The sequence below is a fragment of the Astatotilapia calliptera genome, chromosome 17, assembly GCF_900246225.1.
Source record: "Astatotilapia calliptera chromosome 17, fAstCal1.2, whole genome shotgun sequence".
NCBI classification, from domain to species: Eukaryota; Metazoa; Chordata; class Actinopteri; order Cichliformes; family Cichlidae; genus Astatotilapia; species Astatotilapia calliptera.
Window position 1 is genome coordinate 37,586,168 of NC_039318.1, and position 20,292 is coordinate 37,606,459.

At 43.6% G+C, this 20,292-nt stretch overlaps 1 protein-coding gene across 2 annotated transcripts; it reads right to left on the bottom strand.

The window, feature by feature from the left end:
* Window positions 1-1,545: 1,545 nt before the first annotated feature.
* Window positions 1,546-19,160, bottom strand: mllt1a (MLLT1 super elongation complex subunit a). 2 transcript variants are annotated; one of them, XM_026146382.1, is made up of 12 exons: window positions 18,990-19,160; window positions 12,830-13,010; window positions 12,184-12,266; window positions 9,864-10,007; window positions 8,213-8,338; window positions 4,972-5,616; window positions 4,662-4,752; window positions 4,401-4,512; window positions 3,753-3,852; window positions 3,320-3,388; window positions 2,297-2,368; window positions 1,546-2,193 (listed from the first exon to the last, which is right to left on the bottom strand). In XM_026146382.1, exons 1-12 carry the CDS (start codon window positions 18,999-19,001, stop codon window positions 2,068-2,070), a joined length of 1,761 nt encoding a protein of 586 aa, XP_026002167.1. In that variant the 5' UTR covers window positions 19,002-19,160; the 3' UTR covers window positions 1,546-2,067. The 2 variants fall into 2 exon arrangements, with proteins under 2 accessions (XP_026002167.1, XP_026002166.1); XM_026146381.1 differs by having other exon boundaries at window positions 3,311-3,388.
* Between the last annotated feature and the right edge of the window lie 1,132 nt (window positions 19,161-20,292).

The window sequence follows — 20,292 nt, forward strand, 5'->3', positions numbered from 1 at the left end:
AATGTAAAAAAGCGTGGCCCCTATTTATTTTATTTTTTAATTTTTGGAATCAGGGAGACAAGTATGGCTACTTTTTCACGGCTTTTTAAACCCCCCCTCCCCCCATTTCTCCCCACCTTACTGTGCCCGACCCAACGCTTAAAAGGCAATTCAGGAGTGACCCTCCGCTGCTCCGGCTGCGAGCAGTCGAGCCCTTTCATGCACGCCGATATGGGAAGAAGGGAGGTGGTGGACGAGGGGGGGGGTGAAGTGGAGGGATGGAGCGAAGGGAGGGGTCGCTGTTGGTAGGAGGTCAAGGCTCAGCTTTCAGTGCGAGGAAGGAGAGGGGGAACTGAGGAGAACGCTTTCAGATGTTCAGACGACAGAAAGCTCAGTCACGCACACATACAGCACACGTCTCAGTGTCTTCATGTACAGTGTTCAAAGCTGGAAGGACCCGGGAGGCAAACATGTGCGTGAATCTCGGTACCGCTTTGCTTTAAAGCCTCACGCTGAGCATTCGCGAGCACTGCAAATACTCAACAACTGGTTTATAACACACTATAATTACATATGAGGTTTCACACCCGCTGTTCAGATAGACGATGAGTATAATTCATTAAGAAAATGCCATGAACGGGACTATGTTACTCTGAAACGCATTTCTATTTTAAAAAAAGTGAAATATAACAGTGGTTGTCTAGTGTATGATCCTTTTCTCCTACAGGACGCCGCCTTTGTTAGTAGCTTAGAGTCGGGACTAAAAGGCTTTCTGGCTTTTATTTACAGGAGTTTCTAAGACGCGTGCGCCATCTTTTACTGCCACAGAGGGGAATGAATGAACTCAAGTGAAAGACCAGTCCCCAAATCTTTACTGCAGAGACCCAAACCGGGCTTAGAAAAACAAGTGGCAAAGAGCTGTCACACGTAATGAGCACAATTATCAGACCGGACCTCTCCGGTGCGCAGCGTTCTTCTAAAACGTTCTCGTCGTGTCAGATCGCGTGCAAACAGAGCAGCTAACGCTCTGGTGCGTCCGCCGCGACTGAGCCGGCATCACACCTGCAACCCTTGCCCAAACCACGTTAGTAGTATTTTCAGTAAGTGAATCTTTTACTGCTCTGAGTAACGTGTGAGAGGAAAACAAGAGAAGAAGAAAATGAAAGCTCGTCATTTTGCTCCTAAAACTGCTTCATGCATGAAAACCTCTTAAAACAAGAAGAACTAAAAAGTCTTTATGGGCTTTAACTCCTAAACTCTGATCAATATGATAACACGAGGAAACGCGCATCTGCTTACAACTACATTATAGTGTGTCACAATCCATTTGTTTGAGGTTTATGTGCCTATTAATGTTAAACAGGTGGCTAATAAAGTAAAGTGCTACCTTAATTCTTTATATGTTGGTGTATGCTCGGGGGAAGAATCAAACTGGCTGTTTGTGTTCAAGCAAACAGAGAGAAGTCAGTGACCACAAAGACAACATCTCCCCTTAAACCTCAGCAGTGCTCGGACACACACACACACACACACACACACACACACACACACACACACACACACACACACACACACACACACACACACACACACACACACACACACACACACACCTCAAGAGTATGTCGAGAGAGAAATGAGCTCCAGCTGACAACGGGGGTGGGGGGGAAGAATCGGAGTGTTCTGCCGAGTAAGGAGTGTGCATGTAGAGGAGGAAGAGGAGGAGGGGGAAGTATTAGGTTTGCAGAGGCGGGAGCAATGAGGGTGCAGGAGGGTGGAGGAGGGGTTGTGGGGTGAATTCCACACCACTGCACGGACTCGAGACGAGAGATGGGTAGTGAAAATCCTGACTGCAGACGGAGTTCTGCCGCTCCGGCGTCTCCTTCCACGCCTCCCGCTGCTCCTCCTCCAGTTCTCTCCCCGGCGTCGAGCGTAGGTGGTGGAGTTGTGTCTTCGTGTGTGCTTGTTCGAAGGTTCAGTCAGTCCCACGAAAGAGCTGCGACAGATCCAGCTACCCGTCTCCTCTCGAAAGAGCAGACGCAGCGACGAGGCCGCCTCCGCCATCCGCGGGCCGGCTTCCACTTCCTGTCACGTGGTCGCCTCCAGGTAGCTCTGTAGTTTGCGGACGGTGGACTCGTCCAGTGAAAAGAGGTCAAAGTCAAAGGTGGTGTTGGTCACATTGAAATGGCCCGTCTCCTCGATCAGGTTGACGATCTGAGAGAGAGGAAGATCAGTTAACGTCACGGCAACCGTTAGCACCGTACGCTCACAGAATCAGAGCATCACAGGGTGATTTAGCTTTGGCACGAACACACACCTGCTGCAGGACGTTACGCTCCCTTAATGCCATCAGTCTGCGGTGGAGGTCCACCAGTTCTTCTGTGTAGGCCTGCTCCATGGGACAGGAGGGAAAAGAGGAGAGAATAAAGTCCAAGGAGTTTAAAAATAATAATAATGATAATAAAGTGTTTAAGAGTCTTCCTACTCTGTCAGCACAAAATTGTGACTCTAGAGAGATTTTTCTTCTACATCGGGGAGATAAAGGACACATGCATGACATACACGAGACGAACATCTGGGAAAACTGGGAACTCCAAACTGATTCAGAGACTAGACGCATCAGTTCTGTCGTTATCAACCGATCAGTATGTTCCATCTTAGCTTTGTGGTAATCGATCCCAGCAGGAGGTAACAGCAGGAACAAAGAATCTCTTCTGCTTTTAGACGTTTAGTCTAAATGAGGTGCTGATGGGGGTTCAGTCACCACCTCAGCCAATAAATCTTCACGGGGGAATCTATAAAGGGTCGCATGTGTTCTCCAGATTTTGGGGGCTTTTAAATGCAGCATTTGCAGGTTTTAGACTCTCATACTTCACGGAGCAACATCTGGAAGATCTGGTCCCAAATCTTCAGCGGTGTAAGAAGCACAAAGATACAGCAGCCGGGGCAATAAATAAATAACTACCATCATGAGAAAAACACGAGTCTGATCAACATCGTGAAGTTAGTAACTCAAAGAGACAAAAACAATAATCTGTTGGTGCTGGACATGGATTTCTCTTTGACTGACACCATAACATGTTTAGAGGGACTGAAGTTTTGGACTCTTCCAACAAAATAAAGATCAGTTTACCAAACGCTACTTAAACATGACTTTAATCAACGAAGAAAGAAGAAAGATGTGTTTATAGGTTCAAAGGCCAGAGTCAGTCTGCATAGCTGGATGAATTTACTGGTCATTACTGCATCTTGAATCCATTAATGTGGCCCCCGAACGCTGTCTGAAAGCCTCGTGTGTGTGTGAGGTTTAGGCATAAAAAGTTTGATTTACCCTTCCTACCTTGTCGTATCCCTTCTTCATCACCTTCTCCGAGCGAAACGAGGAATCTGGGCTTTTTCGGACAGACACCTGCAGTTCAGAGACAACAGAAAAATGTAAAAGATGGTAAGAGAGGGGGGGGGGCATACTGATAGAGAGGCAGTGATGAGACCACCTGCAAAAAAGGAGCAGGAATGCAAGTGCGAGCCAGGTGAATGGCTACAGACCGCTTTAAGCATCACCCTTAAACACACGGCCTGAATTATGGTCTACATCTATACTAAACTCACACATACAGAATGAAATCCCCAGAAAAGCAATAAACTCACAGCTTGTACTGCAAACCGCTCGTCCCACAGTGAGTGCGAACCAAACACACGACACAAGTAATGAGATTATTCTAATGAGACGACTCGTTAATAAAGTGTGCAGCAGAGTGAGGTCTGTGACTCACTTTGTTATTGGAGGAGCTGTGTTTCTGTGGGGGCGGGGCGGGGTCTCGACTGGGGCGGTGGGAGCCGTCGCTGCTGTCGCTCTCGCTGTCCAGGCTGAGTCTGACAGGGGTACAGGGCGAGGTCAGAGGTCAATGACATGCACACAGGCCTCGCACTGTCCATTGTAAGCAGAGTTAACCCTCGAGTAGAATTTGCCTTCTAACAACAAGAGAAAGTTAGGTGGGCAGACAGGTCTAGATATGACAGCCTGTTATTAGACTACGGTAACGCTTTTTGCACATGTAGCTACTCAGCACAACTATAAAAAGGGAAAAATGATCAGTTAATACGCTCCAACTTTGACTTGTTTGATGCATATTGTGCAGCTTATATTCTCCCGTAGACACAGTGCATATTCACCGCTTTATTTCTCCTTTTTTACAGGATAAAAATACTTTAAAAAGAATTAAAAAGCCCAAAACATTAGTATTTGTTTAATGGAATTGAAACATCAAGCATTAACATACATACCATGACTTTCCCACTAGCGTGTCATACATGTAAGCTGACTGATAATGACTTCTTCACTGATGTGCATGTTTCTGTCACTAATTTCTGTGTAGGAAAGCGTGACAGTGCAAAGAGTGGATGTGTTTTGGGGGACTGACCGAGAGTCGCGGTTAGGCGGGTTGGTTTTGATGGGCGTTTCTTCCTCTGAGGTGGAGTCATCATCATCGGACTCTTCAGACTGGATCTCCTCCACCATGGATCGCAGGGGGCCTGAGCGACGAGTCACACAAACCATCATCTTCCATCATTCTCAGCACCCAAAATTTGTATAAGGTCTAAATTTGCTCATTAAATGAAATAATCGTATCTAATGAAATTCTATTTTTATGTGAAATGGGTCGTAGTTGACAGAACCGTACCTTGTCCTTGTTTCTGTCCCGGCTCAAAGTCAGAGTCTGAACTGGAATCTGAACTGGAGCTTTGAGTGGAAGGACTGGAGGGAACCGACGGCTGTAAAGAGAAGGAGGAGAGATCAACGAGTCCATGAAGAGACAACAACGACACTCATGGGACCGAGTATCAGATGGGCTCACGATGTAATGATGCATTGTTTTTTCTTTTAAATGGACGGGTAAGACCTCAGTCTGTTCAAGAGAAACTAACGAATTTTTCACATCAAACATTTTCCCGTTTCAAAGCTTGACTGAAGCGACCGTCTCGTCCTCCTACCTCTGATTTTGACGATGCTTCATCCTCTGAATTCGACTCTTCTGAGTCTTGTAGTTTCTTGGCCTCTTTCAGTTCCTGCGTGTCGTTTTTGCTTGGGAACCAGCGACCCTTCTCCTTCGGAGGCTTCTTCTCAGCGTACGACTGGTTTGCTGCGGACGATACACGGGGGGAGGTTCCTGTGAAGGCCCCGCTGCCGGTGGGCCCCTTCGGCCCCTCGGAGCTGGCCTTCTTCTGCTTCTTAGCGCTCGGTTTGGGAGACTCCACCGTGGACGGTCGTTTCCCCGGTGCTTTGGGCTCCGGCGGCCCTCCGCCACCTCCTCCCCCGCCTCCTCCGCCGCTACCGGCCCCCCCTCCTTTCGGAGACATTCCCTCCATCTTTGAGTCCTTCAGTGTGATTTTAGGCTCCTTGAAGGCCGCCTTGGGGAGGACCTTTACTTCATCTTTCACTTTGATGTCTGACGGCTTTTTTGAAGACGAGGAAGAGGAAGGATCGCGGCCAGGCTTGCTGCTTCCGTCTCTATCGTTGTCTCCTTTTGAAGCAGCTTTGCTCTCAGAGTCCTTGCGTGGCCGCTCTCGGTGCTCCTTGGTTAACTTGTGTGGTTTGGGTCCTTTGCTGCTGCCTCCACTTCCTTCTTTGCTGGGTTCCTAGAGAGAGAAACAACATCATCATCATCATCATCATCGACTCTTCTCCTCGACCATTTGGCTCAAACCGCCACAAACAGAATATCAGCTCAGCTGCCTCGAGTACAAACGCACCGTGTCCTCCCAAGATTCCCAAATCAAGCCTTTCCAGTCTGGCATGTAATCACATTACATGTGACTGTCTCAGTAATTAGTAAACAGAATAACATCTGCCTAACAGCTGTATGAAGTTCACCATCGCTCAGAGCTGAATGAGGACATCCTCAGTTCCAGTCCCAGCATCTTGGTCTTTAATAGGCTCGAGATCTTAGCTGATTCTATTAGCTAGTTATAACTGTTAATAAGCAAGGCTATGTGGAGCTGCTGCTGATGGGAATGTCGTTAGCGTCGCTGGAATCCGATTAGCGTGAAACGCACTGAAACGTATTGATGGTTTGAAAGAAGGAAGTTATAATTTAAGGGGTTTTTGTAACTTCAAAACAATGAAGGTACGTACTACAAGAAAAGGCTTTTGTGTTTCTGTTCAAGGAGTGAAACTATGGAACAAACTGAATATGGAATTAAAGCAATGTCCAAACATAAAACTGTTCAAAAAGAGTTATAAAAATATGATCTTCTCGATCTATAAAGAAAAGGAAAATATTTAAATTAAGTGAATGTCTCTATTTAAAAACAAACAAACAAAAAAATTCATGATGTGATATTATAGTATATAGTATATCAGAAATCTGTTCACTATTTTTATTACAAATTATATCAGTAAGGAAGCTGACTAAATATTCACTGATAATTTATGGGACAGGGGTGGGATTAAATAAGTGTATACTTCTTCCCACTCCCTTTCAACATGTAAATTAATCAGAATGTTTTTTTGTATGTAATTTGTATAGTATTTTTTTTTTCTCTCATTTCTTTTCTAAATGTACTTGTATATTGTTCACATGTTGAAATAAATTACCAATTACCAAAAAATGGTGCTGGACAAATGTGATACGTGATTTGTCGCAGCAGACGAAGCGTACGGAAAATCAACGATGGCTCCGTTTCTAGTGAGCTTCGGAAACAACATTAGCCGCCGCCCCCCACAACCTCCAACATTTCCAAGTTTGACTCGTGCAGCTCTGGACCACCTTTAGCAGGGTTTCTACTTGTTTAGGTTGCTCCCTGCAAGACCAATTGCAGATGGCGTTACCGTTGACGTCACACTTTTACACTGTACAGCAGTCTTCAGTAGAAGACTGTCGTGCACTACAAAATCCTAACAATTCTCAGACCAAGTTTATTAATAATTTTATAGAGTAGGAAGCAAAGTATGAAGAGAGAGGAGGTGAGAGACACAGGTCTCAACAACCTCAACAGTGCTGCGTATCGTCAGGTGCTGCTGAAATACTTAGTGGGCACTGGGCGCGCCAAGCAGAGCGAGTTCATGGGATCATTGGTCAAGCCATCGGTTTTAAGGTGATAATTTTCAGGTTTCTTTCAAACTTCTGACCCCACATAAGTTCATCACTACTGAGTGGTGAAGGAAAAACCAGTCCGAGTGCAACAAGCTGACATTTCTGTCTGATCTCAACAAATAACCGAAAAGGTGTATAAGTGACTCTGATCAGCAGATACTAACCAATTCCTGAGTTTGTGCCAAACGTGAATAATTTTCCTCAAAGAGCTGCTGAGACATCGGTCGTGAGAATGGGGCAGAAAAACACATCGTCAACCCCGAAGCATATTTCCTCAGCCACAGCTGTCACTGGCACGGAGGCATAAAAATGCAAATGTGCAAACAAACGCGCCACAGAGTCACCAGAGCGGCTTTTAATAGAGCTGTGGCAGGCAGCGCCCACTTATCAGCAAACAGTTTTACAGCTTTTTCAAAGTGACACTATTAAAGTTGATGCACACATTAGAGCTTTTATCATACTGTTAAAAAACTGGAGAAAAAGTGCGTCTTCGGAGACTTCCTGCGCCGAGTTTTTCCGTGTCAGCAGATGGACACAGCTGGATGAAACCATTCCAGCTCGAGCTGGTGCTCAGCAAACATCCACTCATGCCACGATAATCATGGGACTGATGAAACGTGCATTTCTATGTCGAAATAAAGACGGACATTCGTTTGCACGCGTGCCACAATGGTGAGGCTTTAACAAATGACTGCGTACGAGAAGAACACAGGGGCCTGTTATCGCTTTATCAGCTCCTTATTTTATCAAGAGAGAAGGAATAGACTTAGAAAGACAATCTCCTGCCCCACTTTTAAGAAAGACCGTACCAGGTCAGTTCTGTGCTGGCCTGTGAGCTGGCAGAGTAAACGTAAAGGGATCAGTTTCCCGTTTTCTTCTGATATCCCTCCTTTCCTGGCAGGCTGAGTAATTCTGCATACAGATGCTCAAAAACAGCTGGTAGTGATTAGAAGTCTGAGTCAGGCTGTTTTGAAGGCTGATTTAATGATTTTGTTAATGTCTTTTACCCAGACAGTGTGTGTGTTTTTAGAAAATGCAATCGTTGGAGTTGACCAATAAAGCCGATTATAAATTTAAGATGAATGAGAGAGGTGCAAAGAGAAAATAAAACGGTCTAGCGGGATCATTTCTTCACCAACCTTTGACACGTGAGAGGTCTTGGTCTTCTTGGGGTCTGAGAAGGCAGAGAGGGGGATGGTGGGGAGCATGGGGTAGTCTGGGCTTGGCCTTGACATGGCCTCCGCCCCCTCGGGGACCACCAACACCTGAAATTCAAAAAAGAGGCTTTAATAGGTGCAAGCTCTGAGAACTGAAGCAAAACACATGTTCATTTTCCCCGATAGATTTATAAGTGGGCTTTATATGTGAGTTTGGAAAGAAAATCAAACCGAATCAGTATAAAAGATAAGAAATGTATCATAGATGAATTTTATTTTATGTGCAAATAAAAATGTATTAAAGCATATACTGAGGAAGACGCGCTGCAGCAGCCGAGATACAGAAACAGCGAAAAGCAAAGCTGATAAAGACTGTCCTCACTTCCTGCAGCTCAAGTTTGATCAATTTCCAATGAACTGAGTGTTCATAGTGTGCAGCACCTTAAATGTACAGCTACTCTGGGCTCGGAGGTTAATGGCTACTACAGCATTTACACATCTACACCATGGAGTTACATTAACCTCCTAGGACAGGGGTGTCCAACTCCAGGCCTCGAGGGCCAGGGTCCTGCAGGTTTTAGATCTCACCCTGGGTCGACACACCTGAATCACATGATTAGTTCATTATCAGGCCTCTGGAGAACTTCAAGACATGTGGAGGAGGTCATTTAGACATTTAAATCAGCTGTGTTGGATCAAGGACACATCTAAAACCTGCAGGACTCCGGCCCTTGAGGCCTGGAGTTTGACACCACTGTCCTAGGACACAATTTTAAATATGCAGAAACAAAAATCAGGTAAATAAATAAAAAATAATCATGTAATTCTTTGTTTTTACATCCATCAGGTCTCAATCAGCCCAAACAGCAAAAAGAAATTAAAAATGCTATGAAAGAGTTCGGTTCTTAGGAGGTTAAAATGAATCTCTGACGTGAGGTCACCTAAACAGGATCACATTATTCAGCCAAATTAAAGATATTTTTAAACTGTATAAAAATCCCTTCATTAGCCAAAGGGGGAAACAGCAGGGACATAAGAGTCAAAAGCTATTTGATCAGTAACACTGCAGCATTTTCAAATTATAGAATTGATTTAAATAATGTAACAACGTAACAATTTACAGCATATGTGGATTATTTAAGTTTACACAAGGTTTTGATAAAAGTCACACTTTCTTATTTATCAGCTGCAGTGCTGACTAAACCGATTCAGCGTCCTCGTATTCACACAATCCCCTATTTAGCGTTCGGGCAAAGGAGTGTGTAACATCCCAGCAGCTCCCGATCTCTCTCACACACACACACACACAAAAAGAGCACAAAGAAGAAGAAACATACTTTTCAAAGTGAAATCTCAGGGTTTAATTCCTTCTAAGACCCCTTTTTAAAGTAAATCAATGCTTTTTAAGACTTTAAGTGATCTCCTCAATGCGGGTTATCTGCGGCTCTTAAAGGATTAAAATGGGAGTCGAGAACAGGAAAAAAAACACTTCGAGACAACAACTCCTCCCACGTTAACGCTAAAATACAGTGTGCCGCACTCGCTACTATTAGCGTCTGATATTCACTTTGATCAGCCATTTAGCTCTCAGTCAGTCAGCCTGGCTACGAGCCAAAGTGTCAGGCAGCCTCACCCCTCCAGCTTTGATCAGCTTTCTCCTGAATTCTTTGGTGGGGTTGTTGAAGGTGAGCTTCTCACAGCGCAGGTGGTTGACTGGTGGGTTGCCCTCCAAGTTAAGGAAAAGGTCGTAGTTGAAACACACTTTTTTGGGCTCCTCCTGAACAGGGAGAAGAATGAAGGTTTTAAAAGTCCTTACACAGCACGTGTGGCACTCAGTCATAGACATTTCACAACGCACAATAAAAGCTGAATGACTGCACCGTCAACCCGGAAAGTCAACAGAACAGAGACAATGCTGGAGCTGGAGCACTGATAAGAAACATTCCTGAGGGAAGCTGTACAGCGGCGGAGCGGAGCGACACAGGCACATGCATTAGGTCACTCTTCAAAGACTTTATAAAGTTTTTTAAGTAACCGCGATGATGGCTTAATGGTCGCTAATATTTACTTTCCTCTTCACTTTCCTTCAAGTCTTTTCTGGATCATCCTGACAGATTCGTCTCATTGTTTACAGAAGCTACTCGCACTTAAAAGGAGGATGTTGCAATTTTGGAAGCAGTTGAAAGGTTTAACATTACAAAGGACTACAGAAGATGATGGCACACTAATGTGCACAGGCCCTGTATCGTAATGCAAGCAGAGCGGTTCCTCCATCGTTCTTCTCAATGGCTGACATAAAGATGCCGGTGCTGTGACTAATAGAAACAACTGTTTCCACACCAGACGAGCCTTTCACTAACACAGGACTGCATACGAGCATTTCTCCTAAAGTGAAACGGATCCTATAACACGGCTTACCACAGGAGCGCACTCTGCTGCAACATCACTTTAAGGTGCTACAGATTTGAATCATTTAACATTCAGGTAATCGCATTACTTTAAAGTACAAGAGTAAGATATCTGCCCTTATGTCAAATTAAAAACCGACAGTTTCGAGTTACTATATCACAAATGGAGCCACAACAAACGCGATTCAATGCACCAGATGTCAGCACACCTTTCATTACTCTAGTTACTTTTTGCCTGCCTTTAAAGACATCGTTGCTTTTCCCTGTAAAATATTTTAAAAGTGTCAGCTAGCACACTCGGGTACTCTGAGAGCAGGCTCTGCATCGCCATCGGGGATATTCCTTCTTACGAGCTCCTGGAGGCCGAGAGTCATCCAGCCAGTGTTTTGGTACGTCTGCAGCAAATAATAATACCATCCATAAACGTCACCTTCCTAACGCCTTTGCACTTGTGCAGTCACCTGTAATCACACGCCCAGCCCACGCTTCAGTCAGAGTGCACACACTGTGGTTCTAGATATGACCGAACAAATTTATCTAGTGCTCCAAATATTCCCCGCATCTCTCTTCATGCAAAGGCTATTTTGGCAGTTTTTATGACATGTTGTTTATATGCAGGTCTTTTGCAAGTCGGATCTGTGCAAACTCTCAGAGTACCCATGATGCCATTTTAAGAGGACAGCCACCACAAATCTGATCTGATTAGCTGTCCTGAGGCTCTTTAATAGAACTATTGATTAAAAGCTTTCATCTCATGATGACTTCAAATCCTCCAGCAACACTTTGTCATGTGGAGCCATGATCTAGACGTGCAGAAAGACACGGCTAACAAGTCCAGAATGGCTCATCTTATAATCACGCGTGTGCAGCCGATCTAAGTGGAAATCACAGGCGTACTTAACTTAGTTTAATAAACTACAGGTTTGATAATTGCTTGCCAGTAATCACTGGTTACTCAGCTTTGGGGGGCTCTGCTTCCAGTCTAATCTTTCTAACGTCTACCTTAGATTTTCCATAAGAGGATAGAAAGTAGCCCAGCCTTTAATTAGTCAATTATGTGATCATTGAGAGCTGATACTTCTGATTTATAGTGTACATATTTTTCCACCAGAGGTTCTGAACCATCACTGCCTTTATACGGCCACAAGTAATTGCATTACTCCTGGTTTAGACGGTAACTTGATTACGTTCACATCAAGTAAAAGGGAAACCCAGTTTTCTCTATCAAGTTAAGGAGTTAACCAGATTAACATGAGTATTGCTGGAAAAGCCTGATTTCTCCTTATATGCTGCATTCCTGTGAGAGTGTAAAGGCAGCCTTAAGTCCCATTCAGACTGAGATGCATCTCTAAGGGAGGTGATTGTGTCGTTATTTGCAGCGGTCAGTGATTTTTTTACCTCCCCCCCAGTTTTCCTGCAGATCTCTGCAGAGCATCACAGATTTTTCTCTCTGCTTTTTCCTGTTTTAACCATTTTAGCTCAGCCACGTGTAAAAATGAACTTTTAGAAAAACTAACATTTTCTAATGCATTCAGGTATTCTCACCTTGTTCTTGAAGTAAACCTCAATAGGCATGAGGAAACCTGCGTAGCCCGACTCCTCCACTTTGTACGGAGGCTCCTTGCATACTGCAGAGAGACAAATATGTTTTTTAACCCCCAATAAAGAAAATAAATAATCCACCGACTGTAACAAACTCTGTCGAGGTCACAATATGCCCGGATATTTTCACATTACTTAATTTAAAGGGATGCAAAAACAAAACGGCGGCACAAACTAGTGAGAAGCATGCTTTTATTCTGATAGGATTGCGTGTTTTTAGCATTAAATGATAGTGGACTCATAATTGGCGTAAAGAGAAAATTACAACAATATTCCTACTGGGCTGTCACAGCGGTACAGTTTATCTTTGTGCTGCCTGCCCACACTCTGACCTCCAACAAACAACCTCATTTCAACATTTAGAAATCTGATCAATTTCTCACGTGTCATATGTAACAGGAAGAAATGTGTCATCTGTATAAAATCACAAAAAGGAGTGAAAAACAAAACTGTTTCCCTCTCAAAGATTCGGTGCCTTTTCTTTTAAATCACCGGCTGTTTTCACTGTGTGGGATTTTAAAATAAACTGGCAGAGAATGAAAATGTGTGGTTGTGTGAATGTTTACATGTCGTTATTGCTCTGTCCTACCTCTCTTGGGTTTGGGGAAGCTCTCGTGCAGGCGGAAGACAACCTTCTCTACAAAGTGCTGGATGTCACCAGTCTCTGGTCCTCGGACAAACACCATCCAGTCGTGGGTGAACCCTTCTGATGTCACCTTCTTCCTTAGCTGAGCTCGGTGGCCCAACTCTAGTTTTACCTGCACAGTGCACTGAAAAGAGACAGAGTACTTTAAATACCAAGAATGAAGGCGTTCAATTCAGTTTTATTTACACAGCGCCAAATCACAACAACAGTCGCCTCAAGGCGCTTTATATTGTACAGTAGATCCTACAATAATAGATACAAAGAAAAACCCAACAATCATGTGACCACCTATGAGCAAGCACTTTGGCGACAGTGGGAAGGAAAAACTCCCTTTTAACAGGAAGAAACCTCCGGCAGAACCAGGTTCAGGGAGGGGCGGAGCCATCTGCTGTGATTGGTTTGGGTGAGAGAAGGAAGACGGGATAAAGGACAGGCTGTGGCATGGGAGCAAAACCATAATTTCAGGTATTGTAAAAAAAAAACAAAAAAAAAAAAACACAGATTTAAGAGATTGAGAAACTCATACTGACATTTTGTCACGTAGAAGTGAGAAAAGCACAGAAAATTAATCCCTTGAGATTTTTATGGGACGAAAGCAACCTGAACTTTACTGGCTTCTGCCTACATTTCCAGGCAATACTGTCACTCAGGTCAGTTTTTATTCATCAGCCAAAGTCAAGGGGCTTTAAATCTATACAACACAGGACACAGACAGGATAAACCTCCTAGTTTGCAACCAACTAATAATCAGCACTTTATTTTCTATGCAACTTTCTTGTTTTCGGTTTTCGGAGTCAGCGAAAAGGTGAAAAAATAAATACATAAACGCTGAGCAGACATTTTCCATTGTCTTGTTAGAGGACTAACCATCTTTTGATTTGGACCTAACTCATTTAAGAAGCTTGTTAAATGTCATCTGTGCTGGAAAAGTGAGGCCAACTCAAATAATATCTGTCCGTCCATCCATATTTCTTAACCGCTGTCCAGTACGCCCTCGACAGTCTATTGCAGAGATAACAGACTCATAATCACACTTACATCTATTTCAGAATCACTGATTAACCAATCATGCATGTCTTTGGACTATGCAGGCACACGGGTACATGCTCCACACAGAAAGACCCCCAGCCGGCCGGGGGTTCAAACTCAGGAGGTGACAGCATTAAATGCACCACTATGTGACCCACAAATTAAAATTAATTTTAAAACAAATCTGCGGTAGTTTATCTGTTCTTATGAAGAAAGATCTGAGGATGAAAGGAACGCCCTTCTTTGCATTAGATCTGAGGCAGGGGGTTTCTAAGGATTGATATCACAGATTTATGATAAAGGAGAAGGTGCTTTTGGCAGCACCTTTATTTCTGAACGTATCACCACAGAGAGACATCTGCATGTGTGATTGGGCCTGATTTACACCGAATGACCTTCCTGATCCAGTCCTCCCATTTATCCAGGCTTGGGACAGGCACTAAGGTCGTGACCCCTGAGGCTGGGTTTGTGTAGCCTCCCAGACTCAAACCACACTTTTTTCACATGCAAGGTGAATGTGCTAACTGCTAAACTGCTCAATTAATGATTAAGAAGAAGAAAACAAAAACAGCTCACACAGTTTTAAGTTGGTTTGACATACTCAGATTTTTTTGCCTTTAACATCATTCAGTACTAGCTTACACTAAAGTACCCTGCTAGCAAATAAAGAGGAAATAAATACTAATGGAATAGTTCATTCATTTTTATATTTTACTAACAAATAGTTTAATAGCTTAATAAAACTCAGCATCACTGAACACAGCAAAGATTTTCAGTCAGTTTAACAACTACAGCCAGACTTTGTCGGCCATCTCTCCTCTGTGCTGTTCCCATGTTTCTGTAACATCATAATGAATCTCTGGGTTTCCGACACTTGGCTAAACAACAGCTTTTGCTTTGGGCCTGAAAACATTGCATCCAACTGCAAAACCATTAAATACGATTAAAACTGGAAATCTTTCATTTTTGGGGCGATGACGTCACCGTGACCTTTAAACAAACCCGCTTACCTTTACTTCAGTTGTTTTATAGAGTCGGCTATTAATCATAACAACTGTCTACAGATTTTAAGTCAATTATCAACTGCATTACAATCGATAATGACTGTAAGTCAAAGCCCTGTGCTATTGGCTGCATCCCGGTCCCTGGCAGTGACAAATTACAGCAGCAAAGACACCTTCCAAGCTGAGGTAGCTTATGAAATAAACATAAGCAAAGCCAGTTGTAAGATTAATCCACGGAGCAATTATTCATTGGGTCGCGATTCCACCTTGAACAAAACCTCTGAATCTCTCGAGTGTTAGGACTCGACACTCGAGTGGAAAGGGGCCGGACAGAAACAAAGCCGGACTCATGCAGGGACGCTCCCAGTGGAATGGGAGTGATTAGGTGCCCGAGCAGAACAATCTCAAAAGGTTTGTCCAGAAGAGGGTCGCGTTGTTGGGCCACAACTGTCTGCCAAGAACAATGACAGCAGCGGGCCACGCAAGTGACACAGCGCTGGTGGAGATAGAGCGCAGGAGGGGAAGCGAGGGGTGGAGGCGGGCGGGGGACAGAAAGGCACTTTATGTCCAGGGGAGGACTGAAGAATGTGGGGATTTGGCCCCTGCACCGAGGAGCTCGTGAGCTGGGACCGAGCGGGGGGATTAGAGGGGACAGGATTGAGATGAGCTGGTCTGGCACTCCCCAGCACGAACGCACACAAACACGCACACACAAACAGGCATGCACATACACCTCCCCGCCTGGCGCTCTGCCCGGCCATTCTGTGGCAGTAATGCCCTTAAACTCCAGACTCCACCACACCCACAGCGAGCTGCCATGGACTCCCTCCAATCATCAGTGCCCCCCCTCCCCCCGAGGAGCTGGTTTTAAAAAAAAAAATTTAAAAAAAAATCAGGGTTGTGATAAGCAAACATAAAAATCAGGATGACAACGAGCCAAAGAGGAAGATGCTGATTGTGCTTCAGAAACACACAAAAAAGAATGAGCGCTAAAATTAAGTGATTTCAGTAACAGGTAAAGTTTAAAAACATTTAAATATAAATAAAAACTAAAACAAGGGAATTTGAGGATTTCTTCATTCTCTGATATTATGATTGATCCTTTAGCAAAATGAAGAATCAGAGGAAAAAATCTCTTCTCACAATTTTTAAGCAGAAAAAAATTGACAGAAAAAAAGCAATTGGCTCCAGGAGTGCGTGCAATATAATAATAATGAAACGAATTAAGAGAACGAGACAGAGAACCCCGTCCCGAGGTAAGCAGTTAATTAGCTGATAGTCAGAAAATGAGTGCAAGTTTTTGATGACTAAAAAGATCAATCAAAACATTTTCGAGTCCATATCAATATTCTACCGTTTCACCTTCTGAATTGAGAAATATTTTCTCATTTGTTTTGACAATAAACTGAATATTTTTGTGGGGTGATGGCTGAACATTGCAAGTCATCTGACACCACTACCTTGATTATTAGACTGGATCATTTTCAGACTCATCATTTAAGAAAACAATCGGCCGATTTATTGATAACGCCGTAACACGATGAAACAAGAAGTGTACTCTTCCATTAAACACATTTTGTTGGTGCAGTTGCAGGAAAGTTTACAATTAACATCTATTTTTATTATCAGTTAGTTTATAGATTTATTTTCTTCAGTTGTTAATTGATAAATTAAGCTATTAAATCTCTGTCGTCTACACATTTCCAAATCTAAGGTGACATATTCAGATGTTCCTCTCTATGAGCAGTCCCAAACCAAATCAGAAGCAACGAAAATTTCACCACAACATTCAAGATGATTTTGAATATACAAAAAAAGAAGGAAAAAATTCCTCTAATATTTAAACAGTTTAAACTTTATGACAACAAGAAGCCAGAATTATGAAGACACGAAATGAACTCAACACTGGTGCAGATACACAGGAACCAGAGTGTCAAACAGTTTAGTTCTACTAAAATAAGCTGGGCAAACAGGCGTGTGGAGACACAGTTATTCAGCTAACTTCCATCAAAGCCAAAGCATGGGATAAAAAAAATAAATAACACAAAGCCACCGATATTGAAATGATGCGTGCATGCCCCCTCTCTCTTTCACTCACACAGTGCTTCAATTGAGGGGAAATACAAATTTTGGCAGACACACTGGCTCCCATGAAAACAATGAACTCCCAGCTGCCATGTAAATAACACCCCTCATGACCGTGTTAATCTCTTCCAGCAAATGAACGATTAAAATAAAAGTCAGAAAGTTTGCCTGAAAGGGGACGAACAAGCGCGCGACACCAGTTGTCTTGTGGGGATGCTGAACTCTTTCCCCGTACCGCACAATCTACGAGATAACGTGGATAGAGGTGAAACAGTTACTTGTACTGGAAAATGGTCAATCCCTGGGAGCCACAGGGGAGTCACAAATAGCCTATCTGCAGCACCCAAAGAAAACAAGTGAGCATTGGAAATAGGGTGTGCGAACGAGCGTGTGAGGATTATGAAAAGCTGCACGACCACTCATCCTGTCATCTCAACTGCAGCGTTCATGCCACAAAGATCAGAGCACGAGAGAAGAGAAAAAAAGAGGCTCCTTTGCTGTCCACACAGAAAGCTGTATGACTAATCAAGCTGCTATCCCGCTGCTAATGTCATGATGTTGGACTATGCAATAAATTGAATTCCCCATTTTTAGTCTAAACTTGATCCTTCTCTGAGTCTGAAAGAGCAATTTAAACCTAATGAGATCTAGTCCAACAACCTTGCAAATATATCTCAGTGTTCTGAAGTGCATTTGGATCAGTGAGGCCAGACATACTCACTACAAACACTTTTAGGAACAAAGCAACTCCGTTCAATGGGAACACACTACAAAATGACATCGGTGTGCCCTTGATCAAGGTAGAATTTGAATGTGTACACATGAAATGCCAGTGCGTGTGATATTTGTGTAAAGTGTTTGGAAAAGCTATTTGCAAATCTTGCCTATGTAACAAAGGTAACATGCGTAGCACAAGTACAGCTAGAGAAAGCATTTAACTTGTAGCAGGAGACTTCCTCTGGATGCACTAAAACTTCAAAGGGGCCAAAGCTGAGCGGAGACCCGTTCCAAGAAAGTGGCTGAGCCACTTTCCATGGGTGTGTGTGGCCTAGCCATCTGAAATAAGTCCTGAATAGCCTCGGGCATTTTGAGAGTAACCCATTCAGCAGCATCTACTTTACAGTTAGCAGATATGTAATTTGGTTTAGCCCCTTTTCTGTTTCTGTGAAATAAATTAGGTACCTTTTTATGGTGTCATAAATTTTAACTGCGCAAATTTATATGTGGATTGCACAAAATGTCGAGGCACGACACTGCAAGATCACAAAGTTCACAGACCAGCCTTTAAAATTATGTTTTATACTGAGGATTCTCTGCTTTATAATAAGCAGCAAATCTTTACTGGACTCAACATTTGCCACACATGGAGCCTGTCAGTTTTTCACCATGCCACACGAAGGTGATGACCATTAAACATTAACCAAGTGCTGGCAAATAATGCAGACACTGCATGATGTACGCAGATTGCTGGTTTTATTTGCTTTGTATGTTAAGGTTTCAGGCCGCTGGCACTGGAGACAACACCCGCCTCTCCAGGTTTCTCTCTCCCGGCGCCTTGTAGCGACTCCTTAGCTTTTAGCCAACGGCCGACACTGTCCTCATAGGTAGATTAGCTTAGCTCGGCGGTACAAAACCTCGACTTGAGACTGGTCTTCGTGCTGTTTAATGTTGTGCATGTGCTGTTTAAAGCCAGCAAAGCAGTAGCTGTAGCTCTCTTTGTGTGCCTGGCTGTGGCTAGAGCTATGCAGCGGTACTGACTGAATGGTGTAGTAGACTGAGCTCAGCTAGCGGTAAATACCGATGTATGAGTGCCCAGCTAGCATAGCTCCAGAGCCAAACAACTACGAGTTCATTAGCAGCAGGAGCATTTTTTTCTTCTGGCTAGCAGAACAGAGGATTCATTCCTGACCAGCCAGCGCTTAGCCTGCTGCCATTTACAGCCTGAAAAGTTCATATAGCATCGGGAGACACAAAAGCCACTCTACCTGGTTCTCCATGTTTCTCTGGCCTCAGTGAATGATGGATATATTTACAGCGGCGTTAGTGGAGCTTCTACCCAGCCTCGTCTACTCATTGTGTGTCTATCCTTCTGCCCAAAGCGGAAGGCAGACGGCTCCCTCCCCTCGCAGACGGCATCTGGCAGGCTACCAAAACAGAAAGCTCTCTCAGCCAATAGGAGAACGGCAAATGGAAGCGCTCTTGAAAGGAGCCAACCAGCGATCGCCAAAGGCGGGCCAGTCCCCGAGCTGCAAATACAATTAAAGCATTTTCTGGTGGTTCTCTGGAGTGACAGCGAGCTTGTCCCAATGGCTACAGCTCTGTTTCAATTGTAAAATGCACAGCATGCTAATTGATTAATCGGGGTTCGATCGTATTGGGTTTCAGATTTTACCCATTTCTCTTCCTGTCCTAAACGCAAAATCGATGGCACTAACAATCAGCCTAATCTTACTCTTACAATCCTCTTATATTTACAAATTTAAAAAATGTCTTTCTTTGCCTGCCCTGTAAAAACTGCCCTATTAAAAACTACAGCTTCATATCTAACCCACTGGAAAGTCAGTAAACACAGACACACAGAGTGTTTTTACACCACATTTATTTAGGAAATGTAATAAGAGTCTAAAATATGGCAGATAGTTCAATAACAATTTGAAAATAATCATAAATATGAATCCAATAAATACAGAATATGTATAGGAGCTGCTATTCACGCAGAGTATTATGACTTTGCAGAATACTTTCAATGCACTGCCTCACTTGCAATGCGTTACAGTGCTTTAAATGACCCGAACGCTTCCTGCACTGGCAAAAAGCAAGCATTTAAAGGTCACTGATGTCAGCTAAAGCCTGCAAAACCTGTTTTTTGTGGGGGTTTTTCTTTATGGCCAGTTCTGATGCAATCTTATCCTGCTGTGTCTGAAGCATGGGCAGACTCAAAAAGGAAGTTTATGGTTGCACAAACTTTTATGTGTCATCAAGATAAAAGTTTATCCACATACACCAGGGTATATCTGAATAAACTTAATTTTGCCCAAAGCTCCAACTCCCCAGGTGGCTGTAATGAGCTTAGACGACTATGTCTCGACTGGCTCGGTGCACTAGCTCCATTTCAAAAGTTTCATCTGAAAAGAAAGCGCTATGTCTTCTAATTGAAGACGTTTCTTTTATACAGACTCAGGGAGTTAGGGCCCATTGCAGTCAAGTCTGAGCTGAGACTTTGATGTGAGATTATCGGGCCTCAGCTCTGTGACAGAAGGTCACCACTCTCTCACTGGCTTGATGCCT